This window comes from Pristiophorus japonicus, chromosome 8 (genome assembly GCF_044704955.1).
Source record: "Pristiophorus japonicus isolate sPriJap1 chromosome 8, sPriJap1.hap1, whole genome shotgun sequence".
Lineage (NCBI taxonomy): Eukaryota > Metazoa > Chordata > Chondrichthyes > Pristiophoridae > Pristiophorus > Pristiophorus japonicus.
Window position 1 is genome coordinate 87164533 of NC_091984.1, and position 17076 is coordinate 87181608.

Genomic DNA, 17076 nt, shown 5'->3' on the forward strand with positions numbered 1-17076 from the left:
GGGATACAGCACAGAATGGCAGGCAGTGACTAGTGGAGTGCCGCAGGGCTCAGTGTTGGGGCCCCAGCTCTTTACAATATATATTAATGATTTAGATGATGGAATTGAGTGTAATATCTCCAAGTTTGCTGATGACACTAAACTGGGTGGCGGTGTGAGCTGTGAGGAGGATGCTAAGAGGCTGCAGGTTGACTTGGACAGGTTAGGTGAGTGGGCAAATGCATGGCGGATGCAGTATAATGTGGATAAATGTGAGGTTATCCACTTTGGGGGCAAAAACACAAAGGCAGAATATTATCTGAATGGCGGCAGATTAGGGAAAGGGGAGGTGCAACGAGACCTGGGTGCCATGGTTCATCAGTCACTGAAAATGGGCATACAGGTACAGCAGGCGGTGAAGAAGGCAAATGGTATGTTGGCCTTCATAGCTAGGAGATTAGAATACAGGAGCAGGAAGGTCTTACTGCAGTTGTACAGGGCCTTAGTGAGGCCTCACCTGGAATATTGTGTTCAGTTTTGGTCTCCTAATCTGAGGAAGGATGTTCTTGCTATTGAGGGAGTGCAGCGAAGGTTCACCAGACTGATTCCAGGGATGGCTGGACTGTCATAAGAGAAGAGACTGGATCAACTGGGCCTTTATTCACTGGAGTTTAGAAGGATGAGAGGGGATCTCATAGAAACATATACGATTCTGACGGGACTGGACAGGTTAGATGCGGGAAGAATGTTCCCAATGTTGGGATAGTCCAGAACCAGGGGACATAATCTTAGGATAAGGGGTAGGCCAGTTAGAACTGAGATGAGGAGAAACTTCTTCACTCAGAGAGTTGTTAACCTATGGAATTCCCTGCCGCAGAGAGTTGTTGATGCCAGTTCATTGGATATATTCAAGAGGGAGTTAGATATGGCCTTTACGGCTAAGGGGATCAAGGGGTATGGAGAGAAAGCGGGAAAGGGGTACTGAGGGAATGATCAGCCGTGATCTTATTGAATGGCGGTGCAGGCTCGAAGGGCCGAATGGCCTACTCCTGAACCTATTTTCTATGTTTCTATATTCACCAGAATTATACCAGGGCTTAAAGGGTTAACTTATGAGAACAATTTGCATAAACTTGATTTTTATTCCCCTGAGTTTAGAAGGTTGATCTAATTGAGGTGTTTAAAATGATAAAAGCATTCGAGTAGATGCAGAGATCCTTGTGGGAGAATCAAAAACAAGGGGACATAATCATAGCATTACAGCTAGGCCATTCAGGAGTGAAATCAGGAAGCACCTTTTCCACACAAAGGGGAGTTTAATCAGGAATTCTCATCCCCAGGAGGCTATGGATGCTGGGTCAGTTGAAATCTTCACGACTGAGATCGACAGACTTTTTATTTGGCAAGGTTATCAAGGGATATGGATCAAAGGCAGGTAAATGGAGTTTGGATACAGATCAGCCATGACCTAATTGAATGGTGGAACAGACTCGAGGGCCTACTTCTGATCCTAAGTTCCTATATACAATAATGCTGCTGGCCTTTAACACCCACTTTTAATGAACAATTTTAACACTCAGGTGGATTTAACATTCAGCAGGATCTCTGCCTGAAACACAGAAAACCGATTGCTGTATAGCAACATCCTTATTATTATACATTATGGCACACAATGAGGTAGCTTTTCCCTCTGAGTGGATTTCATTCTTGAGGGGGGAAGTGGTGTGGCAGCGGTTTTTATTGAGCTCAGAGGAGTATGCCTGCTCCTCCTGGCCCCATAAAAATAAATAAACCCTTACCTTTGGACTCCTCTTAGGCAGGACCGTCAACTGAAACTATGTGGAATGTGCATGGCACTCATCCACATGGCACAATCTCCACCCAGTTGAGTTCTAAAATGGTCATTGGGGTCCTATGTACATCATAGTATTGTGATATGTATATTAAAAAGGCCTACTGCTTAAACCGGGCAAGTGCTCCAGCTGCCCAGCTGTAGGCACTTGTGATATAATGTCAGGCATACTGTCGGCGGGAATGGAGCAATAAGTAATACACTACCATTATCAGGGCAGTACGTTCCTGTTCCCATTGGGTGGGAGGATTCTAAATCTCCACCAGTGTGTGAGAGCTAAGAACCCTGAGAGACAATGCACTGAGGAAAGTGCACAGCAAGCAGTAAGAGCAGAAACCTATGAGATTGATATGTCCTAACTGTCCAAATCCTGCACACCCATTTAATGATGACACGATCATTCCTGCTGGAGGAAAAATATAACTCCTGGTACCTTAATTAAATCGGGTAACAAAGCTGGGTAAATTGTTCAATAATTATGCATGTTACAAAGAGCTGGTTGCATGCTCTGAACTTCTGACTATTGGCAGCCTTGAAGCAGGCATGATTCTACTGTGACATCATGGATTTCAGCTCCAGTGAGTAATTAACAACAGCAACAAGTTCAATTTTTATAGCACCTTTAATGTAGAAAAATGAAGGAAACTTCCCATAACCACCATCCTCATTCATGATGCCAATGTAGAACTTTATGTTACAGTATCAAGATCGGCAACTAGGCAGCCTCCAGTCACCGTGTGAAACAGGGTAAGAGGTGACTGAAAAACATTGATAAATGTACAGATGTCTCTCTTTATAACATTTCATATTCACCAGACTTTCTCCCCTTCAACTGATTGAAACAATTGTCCATTGACAGACAAATCTTGATTTATCCCACAACACATCAAGTAAACCCAGCAACAGAAAATTGTTATTTAGATTGAACACTTACGTCGAATCAGTGTCTTTTTCTTTCTTCCGTATACCAAAAGCCTTCCTTGTACGCTTTTTCAATCCTGTTGAGGTAAAAATAAAATATCTTAGTCTGCGTTTTAAAAAAATTTCAAATATCAGAACATCTTGTAAGTAGGGATTAATGGGAATTTGTGCTTTTCAGTCAAAATCAAAGAGCAACATCTAGTGAGAAGGTTCTATACAAGCTCGCGGTCTGGTTCATTGACGTTACACTTTATAGATCAGATTGATGGATGCAAATTCTGAAGAATTCGGTAAGAAAAAGCAAGTGTGCCTATGAAATTACTTATAAAGTTAACTGCTTCTGGAAATTGAAAATAGCACTTTTTTTCTCTCTACAACTTTTTCTCTTTCTCTCATGGAGGCAGTGGCCTGGAAATTGTGGTCGGAGACTTGCCGCCCATTTATGCCTCCGAACCGCAAGAAATCTCCGCACTTATCTGTTGTCTCCGGAGCTTCGGACTCTTGCAGTCCTGGGCCTGCAGACGAACACCTGCGTACAGGCCCTCGCATCCCAGGGGCGCATGAGGTTCGCAAGTCTCCCTGGGACCATGTGGGACCGGTCAACCAATGACAAAGCGGATTCCCCAGAAGCATAATAGAAATCAGCTAATAAAGAGTTGGTTGTACAACCAGTACTTGTACACGAAACACAAAAGATTAGTATGCTGGTACAGCAAGTGATCAGGAAGGCCAATGGAATCTTGGCCTTTATTGCAAAGGAGATGGAGTATAAAAGCAAGGAAGTCTTGCTACAGTTGTACAGGGTATTGGTGAGTCCACACCTGGAATACTGTGTACAGTTTTGGTTTCCATATTACGAAAGGATATACTTGCTTTGGAGGCAGTTCAGAGAAGGTTCACAAGGTTGATTCTGGAGATGAGGGGGTTGACTTATGAGGAAAGGTTGAGTAGGTTGGGCCTCTACTCATTGGAATTCAGAAGAATGAGAGGTGATCTTATTGAAACGTATAAGATTATGAGGGTGCTTGACAAGGTGAATGCAGAGAGGATGTTTCCACTGATAGGGGAGCCTAGAACTAGAGGGCATAATCTTAGAATAAGGGGCTGCCTATTTAAAACTGAGATGAGGAGAAATTTCTTCTCTCAGAGGGCTGTGGATCTGTGGAATTCGCTGCCCCAGAAAGCTGTGGAAGCTGGGATATTGAATACATTTAAGACAGAAATAGACAGTTTCTTAAACAATAAGTTAATAAGGGGTTATGGAGAGCGGGCAGGGAAGTGGACCTGAGTCCATGATCGGATCAGCCATGATCGTATTAAATCGCGGAGCAGGCTCGAGGGGCCTTATGGCCTACTCCTGCTCCTATTTCTTATGTTCTTATGTTCTTATTAAATACAATTTCACAACACTGAAATAAAAATAAATAATCACAGGTTCAAAATTAATTAAAATACCCTCTCATTAAACATCTAAAATAAAAATTAAATGATTTGAAAAATAAATGTAAATATTTTTAACTGAGACAAAATTAACCTCAACTCATTTTAAATGTAAGTGAATGTTTAAATTATTTAAAATATTTTTTTAACATTTATTTAAACCCTTAAGCTGGTAAAAGCAGGCCTTACGCTTTTACCAGGTGTAAGGGTTTGGTGGGTATTCGTTCAGCAGCAGTTGGAGAAATAGCCCAAATCTGCGGCAGCAAAAGTGAATTTCCAGCGGATGGGTACGGTCTGTCAAGGAGAAACTTGACAGATCGCAAGTTCTGGTTTTCGCTCATGCGCATCACTGTGCACTGACCGTCATAAGCCCTGTAAAATCCCAGCCATTATCTTTCCCAAAGCCACAAGCTCCACTTTCATCTAGCAACTTTCACAAGTGACCATTCTTCTTCTAGACAGTGAATGTTGGCAATCTATTTGGCTGTGAGGCCATCACTACTAAATTCAATATACCTTCACCTGATGTCCACACATGCTCAATGTTTTATTTTAAATGTTTAATGAAAGAGTATTTTAATTAATTTTGAACCTGTGATTATTTATTAGCTGATTTCTATTATGCTTCTGGGGAATCCCCATAAGCATAATAGGAATCCTGCTTTGTCATTGGTTGACCGGGCCCACGTGATCCCAGGGAGACTTACGAACCGCATGCACCCTTGGGATGCGTGGGCCTTTACGCAGGTGTTCGTCTGCAGGCCCACGACAGCAAGAGTCCAAAGCTCCGGAGACAACAGGTAAGTGCGGACTTTTCTTGCGGTTCAGAAACATATTTTTATCCCCTCACTCATCCAGAGGAATGAGGCTTGTGGTAGCACCCTCACTACCATTTTGGTTGAGGCCAACACAAGAATTAGATTTTGGGCATTTCTAGATTCACAATGTGCTTAATAACTGGACCATAAGGAGACCAAGTAGATTGTTCTTACAATTATTGTACTACTAGATGAATTGCAAATTCACTTACAATATTTTCCTCTTTTGCAAACAAGTTTGGGCTAGAAATTCGGTTGGTTGGCGTTAACGGGGCACGAAGCACCTCCAGCGACGATCCCGGAGTGCAAGGTAAGTGCTGAAATTTCACTTTTAAGTTTTATTTATTTGTTGCAGTAGTGGGGAACTGTGGGTGAGGTTTATTGAATTTTTCAACAGGATTGTTTTTGCATCTTTAGGGACTAGGATGCCGGCATCCTAGCGCCAAAAATTGAGTCGGCCTCCTGCACTATTGCTCTGTTAGTACCTGAGGAAGAATGTGGAACGCTTCTCTTAGCGCACCACTCTCCTCTTGAGGGTGATACAACTGAATATCTCACTTTGAGGCGGTAAACATTGCCCAGCACTAAAGGTAGCGTCCCGGTGGCGTCACCACCTCAAAGCGGGCGATACCAAATTTCTAGCCCTTTGTGTCCTTCTTTATTGCTTTTTACAAGGCAAAAAAATGGTGCTGTGCAATTTTGCTGCAGATGACTTCATGCAATATCAATCTATTACAGGAACGAAAGAAAACTGACCAACCAGAACGCCCCTGCAGTAATGTTCCTTTCACACTTCTCATGCATCTACTTTAGTACTGAGCCATATAAATGACACATATTTAGTTCACCTAGCTGTGAGGCATTCAACATTTTTGAAAAAGGCACATTTAAAATCAAAGCAAGCACACTTCTTTAATCATGATATGAAAGTCCTAATTGACTGGCTTTTTGAGAAGAGTAATGAATTATTTGAGACATGGAGGTGATGACCCATAATCTGCAGCATAGTGTAGAAAGAGCATTGCAGTACACCACATCCTCGGTTGACAGGAGCTCAACAGGGAAGAGATGCAGAAGAAGTATTATGAGTTTAAAGGAACAGAAAGCAAGGTAAGCATATGTAGAGTAAGTGGAACTTACTCTATATATGTGTAAGAAAAACAATAATCACTAAGAATTGTTATCAACATAGTGATATAGTGCCATTAATGTAGAAAAAAGCCCCAAGGCGCTTCACAAAGGTGTAATCAGCTAAAGATGGACACAAAGATAAAGGAGGTATTAGCAGGCGTCACCAAAGGGTTGAATCAAAGAGGCGGCTTTTTAGAGACGCCTTAAAGGAGGAGAGTGAGGTGGAAAGGCAGAGAGTTTAAGGGAGGAAATTCCAGTGCATGGGGCCTAGACAGGTGAAGGCACGGCCGGCAATAGCAGGGCGAAGGGAAGCCACAATAGACCAGAGTCAGAGGAATGGACGGTTGTAGCGAGGGTGGGTTATGGTGGGGGGGTGGGGGGGGGGGGTCTCTGGAGGAAGTTAGAGTTAGGGAGGATCAAGGCCATGAAGGGATTTTAACTAAGAATAATCATTTTAAATTGGAAGTGTTGAGGGATTGGGAACTGATGCAGATCAACAAGTACAGGGTTGATGAATGAGTGGGACTTGTTGTGGGATGGGATATGGGCAGCAAAGATTTGGATAAGCTAAAATTTATAGAGGGTGGTGAGTGGGAAACCGGCCAGGAGGGTATTGTAATAGTCACATCTAGCGTTGATAAAGGCATGAATGAGGGATTCAACAGTAGATGGGCTGAGGCAGGTCAGAGACAGGTGATGTTATGGAGGTAAAATTATGCTGTCTATATGATGGAGAATATACGGGGTCGGAAGCTCAGCTCAGGATTGAATAGAATGCCGAGGTTGTGAACAGTCTGGTTCAGCCTCAGAAAATTTCTGGGGAGGGGGATGGAATCGGTGCCACAGGTACCTCAGGCTTAAGGTAATGGCTTCAGTCTTTCCAATGTTTAACTGCAGAAATTTAAAAAAGTTAATTCTCAGGATGTAGGTGTTGTCGGCAAAGCTGCCATTTATTGTCCATTCCTAGTTGCCCTCGAGAAGGTGATGGTGAACCTTCTTTTTGAACCACTGCAGTCCGTGTGTTGAAGGGGCTCCCACAATACCGTTAGGTAGGGAGTGTCAGGATTTTGACCACACGACAATGAAGGAATGGCGATATATGGTCATTTCAGGATGGTGAGTGATTTAGAGGGGAATTTGAAGGTGATGCTGTTCCCATGCACCTGCTGCCCTGGACCTTCTAGGTGGTGGAGGCTGCAGATTTGTGAGATGCTGCTAGAGAACCTTTGGCGAGTTGCAAATTGCAGCTCATCCAAAGCTAGCTATGAAACAAGCAGTCCGACAGCACAGAGGGAGGTGGGAGGTCGAGAGAGGTGGCGGAAAGGTAGAGTTGTGTATTGTCAGCATACTTTTGGGAGTTGTTCCAATGGCTATGGATCATGTCTCCAAGAGGCACCATGTTAATATTTAGCAAGGAATGTGGTACTATTCTACATACAAATAAAGAATGATGGAGTTAATACAGGAGGTAGAAACAGAAAATTCTGTCAGTTCTGACGAAAGGTCATCGACCAGAAGCGCTAACTCTGTTTCTCTCTCCACAGCCTGACCTGCTGAATATTTCCAGCATTTTCTGTTTTTATTTCAGATTTCCAGCACCTGTGGTATTTTGCTTTAATACAGGAGGTGTCTCTTGAAGGCATTTCACCTCAGAAGTTGGAGGCGAATGTGGACTAGCTGGTATGTACCATATTAATCATTTGTTCTATGCTTTTCATTATGTATTACATCAAAATGTTCATGCACCGCACAAGTGTTTGCACACTAAAATCACAATATCCAAACAGGTAAATGTTCTCAGGAACTAATATTATCTCATCCGTAGAGAATCCAGTGCTCAACCATGGAGAACATTCATCATACAATTGTCATCACCACACTTGCAACAAGTAGTGCACCAGATACAAACACTATTATTTAGTGAGGAGGATGAGGTAGCACTGCGTGAAGCACAGGTCACTGGTGTTTAAGGTTTAGAAGAGGTTCTGAGGGCAGCAGCTACAATGCAAAGGTCTGGCATACTGAATGCCATTTGTGAGTTGCCTTGGAATACAGACCATTTTCCGACAGAAGGTGTTACAATACATATTGAATAGACACTTGGCTCCACATACACAATAGTGCAAGAGATGGCTGAACAATTGCCTGCACTAAAATCTGACATTTAGCAGGGTGCAAGACCAGTGACAACCTTTATAAAGCTTGCCATAAATGTAACAATAGGAATGTCTCATGAATGCTCAACATTGTTGTCATAGATACTTCGGGGTCCAAAATCCAAGAAGCAGTGAAGGCTGGCTTTGACTCACTTGGACAATGCTAACTGTCAAAAGTAAGGGAGGAATTTAAAGACTTCACAGAGGGCCACTAATCTCAATTAGACAGGTCAGTGGGCATCTTAAGGAGATGGTGTATCGCAGTGGCATGCATGGAGAAGCTCAGGAACAGATAGTAATCTGAGTGGCAGTTCTCCTTTCCTGTATGGAAGGGAGGGGTGGGGAATAAACGTGGGACCTCCAGTCTGACCTCAAAGAAATGAAATGAGTTGGAATCAGAAAAAATGAGAAAGAGAAAATAAGGAAGCGATGCGGACAGTTAGAATGAACGGGCAGACACAGAGACGTAGAGAGTAAGAATGCAAATGAGATATGTGAGAAAGAGAAATGAAAGATAGGAAAATTAATGAATGAGTCAAAGAGAGAGAGAGAGTAGCAGGGGGATAAGAATATGTGACAATGAGAGAACCTGTGAGAAGCACACACAAAAGCACAAGAAAGTGGCCTGAAAGAGTGGAAAACGGAGAGGGGCAACAAATCATGGGGGTAGTTTTAACTTATTGCCGGATGAAAATTGGGAGGGATGTAAAACTGTAGGTCTATTTGCTATCGCCCATTTTTGCCAGCAACAAAAGTTAAAATTCCCCCCAATGATAGAGTGGGAGAAAAGTTGGGATATAGTTACAAGACAGAGATACAGGTTAAAAAAATGTCGCTATGAGCAATACCTTGAAAATCAACTAAAAAGGTAACCTGACTGCTTATTTTTCCCACTTTGTTCTGATGTGATTGCTATAGTTTTTAAAATCTGTTATGAATTTAAAAAAAATCAAATATTGATGCAATTATTTTATCAAATATTGAAATATTGCTATTTGGCATTATACAAGGGATTAGTTGATAAACAGTAAGAGAAGATAACCAAGGCTACCTCTCTATGTTGTCAGTATTACCAGCATCATTACTCCTGTGAACATTTCCCTCATTTCTCTGAAGTTCAAAATAAAGCTATATTCCCTACTTGCTATTCCTTACTTTATCATGACTCATTAGATCGTGTCTTACTCTAACTCAATTATAAAATGTCAAAACTGTGAAAGTCTTTATGCCCTTCAGTCATCCCTTCCACCTACAGTCAACAGTTATTGAAGCCAAAGATTGGTCTCCAACTCTTTATTTCACCTCATCTTCTCTCCTACCCTACCTTGGTGTTATGTTGCATTATAGGTCTTGGCTCTTAACTTAGGCCTCTCAATAAAAAAAGCCAATGACAACACCAACGAGTCTGTTTAACACAAAAGTAAGTCCACCAGGTTTAAATATACTAATATAACAACAGTAAATGCTAGAAATACTCAGCAGGTCAGGCAGCATCTGTGGAGAGAGAAACAGAGTTAATATTCGGACTGGATATTAGGAAATCAACCTGAAATGTTAACTTTGTTTCTTTCTCCACGGATGCTGCCTGATCTGTTGAGGATTTTCAGCATATTCTGCTTTGATTTCAGATTTACAGCATCCTCAGTATTATGTTTGTCAAATGTACTCATCCTCTGCTCATCAGTTCATCTCTCTCGTGTAGGTACCAACTATCACTGCAGTTTCAATTGAAGTAGATTCTTGATCTTGAAAATGTAACATGTATTGCAGTGCATTGATTGGAGTCGGCAAGACACTTCAGGTTAAAGTTAACAGAAGGAAAGGTCAACAAAAATCTATATCATAGAATCATAGAATGGTTACAGCACAGAAGGAGGGCATTCAGCTTGTCGAGCCCATGCCAACTCTGTGCAAGCCACAATTGAATCTGCCTCCACCACTCATTCAGGCAGTGCATTCCAGATCATAACCACTCACTGCGTAAAACAGTTTTCTCATGTCACCTTTGGCTCTTCTGCCAATCACCGTAAATCTGTGTCCTCTGGTTCTCGACCCTTCAGCCAATGGGAAAAGTTTCTCTCCATCTACTCTGTCCAGACGTGATATCATTTTGAAGACCTCTATCAAATCTCCTCTCAACCTTCTCTGCTCTCAGAGGAACTGTAGTGTATGGAGAAAGAGTTAGACTGAAAACTGTGAGCTCAAAGTAAAGAGCAACCTTAGTCTTGTATTGCAGGTCTCCACAGTGCCTTTCCAACCTGTGAAACCTCCTTAAATACCTGTGCTCCCAAGGGATTATGGGATCCCTTGGGACTCCAGGTGAGCGCTCTGGTGGCTGTACAGAGTAAATACAAGTTTACATATATAACAACACTCCCCCCAAAGTCAATAGTGTAACTATTTACAATGTGAGTCGATCTGGGGCCCTTCTTGCCCTGGTTGATCGTCTCGGTGTGAAAGCTGGTATTGTTGAATCATTTGTTGGGCCCTCGCTTGGCTGCTGTGCAGCTGGCCTTGCTGGGCTGCCTGGTGTGTTGGGCCATGCTGGGCTGCTGTGGATGATGGGTTCTGCTTCGTGGTCAACCGTGTGCCGGTTGCCACTGGTGTGTATGTTGGGGGATCAAAAAAGGTAGGGTCCAAGGTGGATTGCTCAGGATGGTCAGTGAATCTGAGTTTAATTTGGTCCAAGTGTTTCCGGTGAATGAGTCCATTTGAAAGTTTGACCCGAAACACCCTGCTCCCCTCTTTGACCACGACAGTGCCAGGAAGCCACTTGGGACCTTGTCCATAATTGAATGCAAATACAGGATCATTGATTTCAATCCCGCGTGACACATTTGCGCTATCATGGTATGCATTTTGTTGAAGCCGCCTGCTCTCTACCTGTTCATGTAGATCAGGATGAACTAATGAGAGCCTTGTCTAAGTGCTCTTTTCATGAGCAGTTCAGCAGGTGGGATCCCAGTCAGTGAGTGGGGTCTCGTGCGGTAGCTAAGCAGGACTCGGGATAGGTGAGTCTGCAGTGAGCCTTCAGTTACCCTCTTCAAGCCTTGCTTGATGGTTTGCACTGCTTTCTCTGCCTGACCATTGGACACTGGTTTAAACGGGGCAGATGTGACATGTTTGATCCCATTATGGGTCATGAATTCTTTGAACTCAGCACTGGTAAAACATGGCCTATTGTCGCTCACCAGGACATCGGGTAGGCCGTGTGTGGCAAACATGGCCCGCAGGCTTTCAGTAGTGGCAGCGGACATGCTAGCCGACATTATCTCATTTTCAATCCACTTGGAGTATGCGTCTACAACCACAAGGAACATTTTACCCAAGAATGGGCCTGCATAGTCAACGTGTACTCTAGACCACGGTTTGGAGGGCCAAGACCATAAACTTAGTGGCGCCTCCCTGCGTGCATTGCTTAACTGCGAGATCTGTGAACGCAGGACTCTAAGTCCGCATCATTATCGAGCCACCACACGTGAGATCTGGCTATCGCTTTCATCATTACGATGCCTGGGTGGGTACTGTGGAGGTCATTGATGAAGGTGTCTCTGCCTTTCTTGGGGACCACTACTCGATTGCCACACAGAAGGCAGTCTGCCTGTATAGACATTTCATCTTTGCGCCGCTGGAATGGCTTTATCTCTTCCTGCATTTCCACTGGGACACTGGACCAGCTCCCGTGAAGCACACAGCTTTTGACTAGAGATAATAAGGGGTCCTGGCTTGTCCAGGTTCTGATCTGCCGGGCAGTGACGGGTGATTGCTCACTCTCAAATGCTCCCATAATATGGCTAGATCTGCGGGCTGCGCCATTTCCACCCCCGCGGTGGGCAATGGCAGCCTACTGAGAGCATCGGCGCAGTTTTCAGTGCCTGGCCTGTGGCGGATGGTGTACTTGTATACGGACAATGTGAGCGCCCATCTCTGGATGCGGGCCGATGCGTTGGTATTTATCCCTTTACTCTCGGAAAACAGGGATATAAGTGGCTTTTGGTCAGTTTCCAATTCGAATTTTAGCCCAAACAGGTATTGATGCATTTTCTTTACCCCATAGACACACGCTAACGCTTCTTTCTCAATCATGCCGTAGGCTCTCTCGGTCTTAGACAGACTCCTGGATGCATAAGCAACCGGTTGCAGTTTCCCGAAATCATTAGCTTGTTGCAATACACACCCGATGTCACATGATGACGCATCACATGCTAGTATCTAACGCTTACATGGATCATACAACACAAGCAATTTGTTTGAGCTTAACAATTTTCTCGCTTTTACAAAGGCATTTTCTTGGCTTTTGCCCCAAACCCATTCGTCTCCTTTTCGTAGTAAGATATGCAGTGGTTCTAACAGTGTGCTGAGACCCGGTAAGAAGTTACCAAAGTAGTTCAGGAGTCCCAGAAACGACCGCAGCTCCATCATGTTCTGTGGCCTCGGTGCATTCTCGATTGCCTCCATCTTCGCGTTGGTGGGCCTGATGCCGTCCGCCGCAATCCTCCTTCCCAGGAACTCCACTTCCGGTACCAGGAAAACGCCCCACGCGGTTGAGTCGACTAAGAACCTCCTCCAGGTTCTGCAGGTGCTCGACTGTGTTCCGACCTCTGACCAAGATGTCGTCCTGGAAGACCACGGTGTGCGGGACCGACTTCAGTAAACTTTCCATGTTTATCTGGAATATCGCCGCCGCCGATCGGATTCCAAACGGGCATCTGTTATAAACAAAAAGAGCTTTGTGCGTGTTGATGCAGGTGAGGGCCTTCGATGATTCCTCCAGTTCCTGCATCATGTAGGCTGAAGTCAGATCCAGCTTCGTGAACGTCTTTCTTCCCGCCAGTGTTGCTAGGAGGTCGTCGGCCTTTGATAGTGTGTATTGGTCCTGCAGGGAGAAACAATTGATAGTTACTTTGTAATTGCCACAGATTCTGACGGTACCATCTCCCTTGAGGACTGGAACGATCGGGCTGGCCCACTCGTTGAACTCGATCGGGGAAATGATGCCCTCTCTTTGCAGCCAGTCTAGCTCGATCTCTACGCTTTCTCTCATCATGTACGGTACTGCTCTCGCCTTGTGATGGATGGGTCGTGCCCCCAGAATTAGGTGGTTCTGCGCTTTTGCTCCTTGGAATTTCCTGATGCCTGGTTCGAACAGTGAAGGAAATTTGTTTAAGACCTAGGCACACGAAGTGTCGTCAGCGGGCAATAGCGCTCGGATGTCATCCCAGTTCCAGCATATCTTTCCCAGCCGGCTCCTGCCGAGCAGCATGGGACCATTGCCCGGCAGAGTGGTAGCTTCTGCACCGCTCCATCGTAGGAGACCTTTACGGTAGCACTGCCGATTACAGGAATCAGTTCTTTCGTGTAAGTTCTTAGTTTTGTGCGAACTGGAGTTAAGACTGGCCTTGAGGCCTTGTTGCACCACAACATTTCGAAAGTCTTTTTGCCCATGATGGACTGGCTCGCGCCCATATCCAGCTCCATTGACACCGGGAGTCCATTTAGTTCAACATTCAATATTATCGGGGGACAATTCGTGGTGAATGTGTGCACCCCATGTACCTCTGCCTCCTCGATCTGAGGCTCTGGTTCATCGTGATTCTCTGTGGATCTGTCCTCCTTTGCAACATGGTGGTTTGCAGGTTTAACAGGGCTTTGCAGCTCGCCTGCACATTTGTTGGAGGTGTCCCATTGTTCCACAGCCCTTGCAAACGTACTCTTTGAGTCGGCATGAATGGAAACGATGATTGATCACCCCCAACAAGCTGCGCCAACAAGGTGTTAATGGCCTTGCATTCATCACCCTTGATGGTGGACTCTGAGACATCTGCGGACGTGTAGCTGCAGATATGTATGACCTGCCCTGTATGTTATGATTCGAAAACAACATCACTTTGTTCACAGTACTTGTAGCAGCACTTGTGTGTTGAGAGATTTGCTTCGTATTGTCACTGGTGGCAATGAACGCCTGGGCTATTGTCGCTATGGTCTTACTCAAGGTTGGGGTCGGTACAGTGAGAAGATTGCGAAGTATGCTTTCATGGCCAATGCCAAGTATGAAAAAGTCTCTGAGCATGTACTCCAAATGTCCTTCAAATTCGCAATGTCCTGCAAGGCGTCTTAGCTCGGCAACATAACACGCCACTTCCTGGCCTTCAGACCTTTTGTAGAACCAGTACTTCGCTATCAGACATTTTTCTTCAGGTTCAAATGCTCTCGGACCAGTGTGCACAAATCGTCGTATGATTTCTCTGTGGGTTTCGCTGGGGTGAGCAGATTCTTCATGAGGCCATACGTTGGTGCCCCACAGACGGTGAGGAGGATCGACCTTCATTTGGCAGCGCTCTCTCCCCCTTCTAGCTCGTTGGCCATGGAGTATTGGTCGAGTCACTCCACAAAAGTTTCCCAATCATCTCCCTCCAAGAATTTCTCTAGGATGCCCACTGTTCTCTGCATCTTTGGGTTCGCTATCTATATCTCGCCGCCAGTTGTAGTGTATGGAGAAAGAACACTGTGAGCTCAAAGTAAAGTCTGACCTTAGTCTTTTATGCGATCCCTTGGGACTCTAGGGGATGAGCCCTCTGGTGGCTGTACAGAGTAAATACAAGTTTACATATATAACAGGAACAATCCCAGCTTCTGCGGTCCATCCACATAACTGAAGGCACTCATCCTGGAACCACTCTTATGAATATTTTCTGCTCCCTCTCTAAGGCCTTCATGTCCTTCCTAAAGTATGGTGCTCCAATTTGGACATAATACTCCAGTTGAGATCAAACTCTTTATAAAGTGTTGTATAAAGGTTCATCATAACTTCCTTGCTTTTGTACTCTATGCCTCTATTTATAAAGCCCAGAATTCCGTATGCCTATTTAACCATTTTCTCAACCTGTCCTGCCACCTTCAATGATTTGAGTACATATACCCCCAGGTCTCTCTGTTCATGCACCCCCTTTAGAATTGTACCCTTTAATTTATATTGCCTCTCCTCATTCTTAATACCAAAATGTATCACTTCACACTTTTCTGCGTTAAATTTCATCTGCAACATGTCCACCCATTCCACCATCCTGTTTATGTCCTCTTCAAGTCTATCGCTATCCTCCTCACTGTTCATTATACTTCCAAGGTTTGTGTCATCTGCAAATTTTGAAATTGTGCCCTGTACACCCAAGTCCAAGTCATTAATATATATCAAGAAAAGCAGTAGTCCGAGTACCGATCCCTGGGGAACACCTTCCTCCAGACAGATAAACAACGGTTCACCACTACTCTCTATTTCCTGTTACTTAACCAATTTCGGATCTATGCTGCCACAGTCCCTTTTATTCCATGGGCTTCAACTTTGCTGGCATGCCTATTATGTGGCACTTTATCAAACCCCTTTTGAAAGTCCATGTACACCACATCAACCACATTGTCCTCATCAACCCTCTCTGTTACCTCATCATAAAACTCAATCAAGTTAGGTAAACACGATTTTCCTTTAACAAATCCGTGCTGGTTTTCCCTAATTAATCCATACTTGTCCAAGTGACTGTTAATTTTGTCCCAGATTATTATTTCTAAAAGCTTCCCCACCACTGGAGTTAAACTGACCGGCCTGTAGTTGCTGGGTTTATCCTTGTACCCTTTTTTGAACAGGGCTGTAACATTTGCAATTCTTCAGTCCTCTGGCACCACCCCTATATCTAAGGAGGATTGGAAGGTTATGGCCAGTACCGCCGCAATTTCCACTTTTACTTCCCTCAGCATCCTAGAATGAATCCCATCTGGTCCTGGGGACATATCTACTTTAAGTACAGCCAGCCTTTCTAGTACCTCCTCTTTATCAATTTTTAGCCCATTCAGTATATCTACTACCTCTTCTTTCACTCGGACTTTGGCAGTATCTTCTTCCTTGGTAAAGACAGATGCAAAGTACTCATTTAGTACCTCACCCATGCCCTCTGCCTCCATGCGTAGTTCTTCTTTCTGGTCCCTAATCGATCCCACCCTTTCTCTTAATACCCATTTACTATTTATATGCCTGTAGAAGACTTTTGGATTCCCTTTTATGTTAGCTGTCAATCTGTTATCATGCTGTCTCTTTGCCCCTCTTATTTCCTTTTTCACTTCCCCTCTGAACTTTCTATATTCAGCCTGGTTCTCACTTGTATTCTCAATCTGACATCTGTCATACGCCTCTTTTTTCTGCTTCATCTTACTATCTTTTCCCCCTCATGGGAATGTACCTCAACTGTACCCAAACTATCTCCTCTTTAAAGGCAGCCCATTGTTTGATTATAGTTTTGCCTGTCAATCTTTGATTCCAATTTACCTGGGCCAGATCCGTTCTCATCCCATTGAAATTGGCCCTACTCCAATTAAGTATTTTTACTCAAGATTGTTCCTTGTCCTTTTCCATAGCTAATCGAAATGTTATGATACTATGATCACTGTTCCCTAAATGTTCCCCTATTGACAGTTGCTCTACTTGACCCACCTCATTCCCCAGCACCAGATCCAGCAATGCCTCGTTCCTCATTGGGCCGGAAACATACTGATCAAGAAGTTTCTACTGAACAGCCTTCAGAAATTCATCTCCCTCTCTGCCCTTTATATTATTACTATCCCAGCCTATATTAGGATAATTGAAGGCCCCCAGTATCACTACTCTATAGTTCTTGCACCTCTCCCTAATTTCCCTGTAAGTTTGCTCCTCTATATCCTTTCCACTAGTTGGTGGCCTATAGAATACATCTAGTAGTTTAATGACACCTCTATTGTTTCTTAACTCTAGCCA

At 44.0% G+C, this 17076-nt stretch overlaps 1 protein-coding gene across 1 annotated transcript in view; it reads right to left on the bottom strand.

Annotated features, from left to right (window-relative positions):
* The window catches only part of sgip1a (SH3GL interacting endocytic adaptor 1a), a 250115-nt gene that overhangs the window by 172522 nt on the left and 60517 nt on the right, over nt 1-17076 (bottom strand). Inside the window, exon 2 of the mRNA XM_070886140.1 lies at nt 2766-2829. Coding sequence (XP_070742241.1) covers nt 2766-2829 — 64 coding nt within the window. The remainder of the gene's footprint in view (nt 1-2765; nt 2830-17076) is intronic.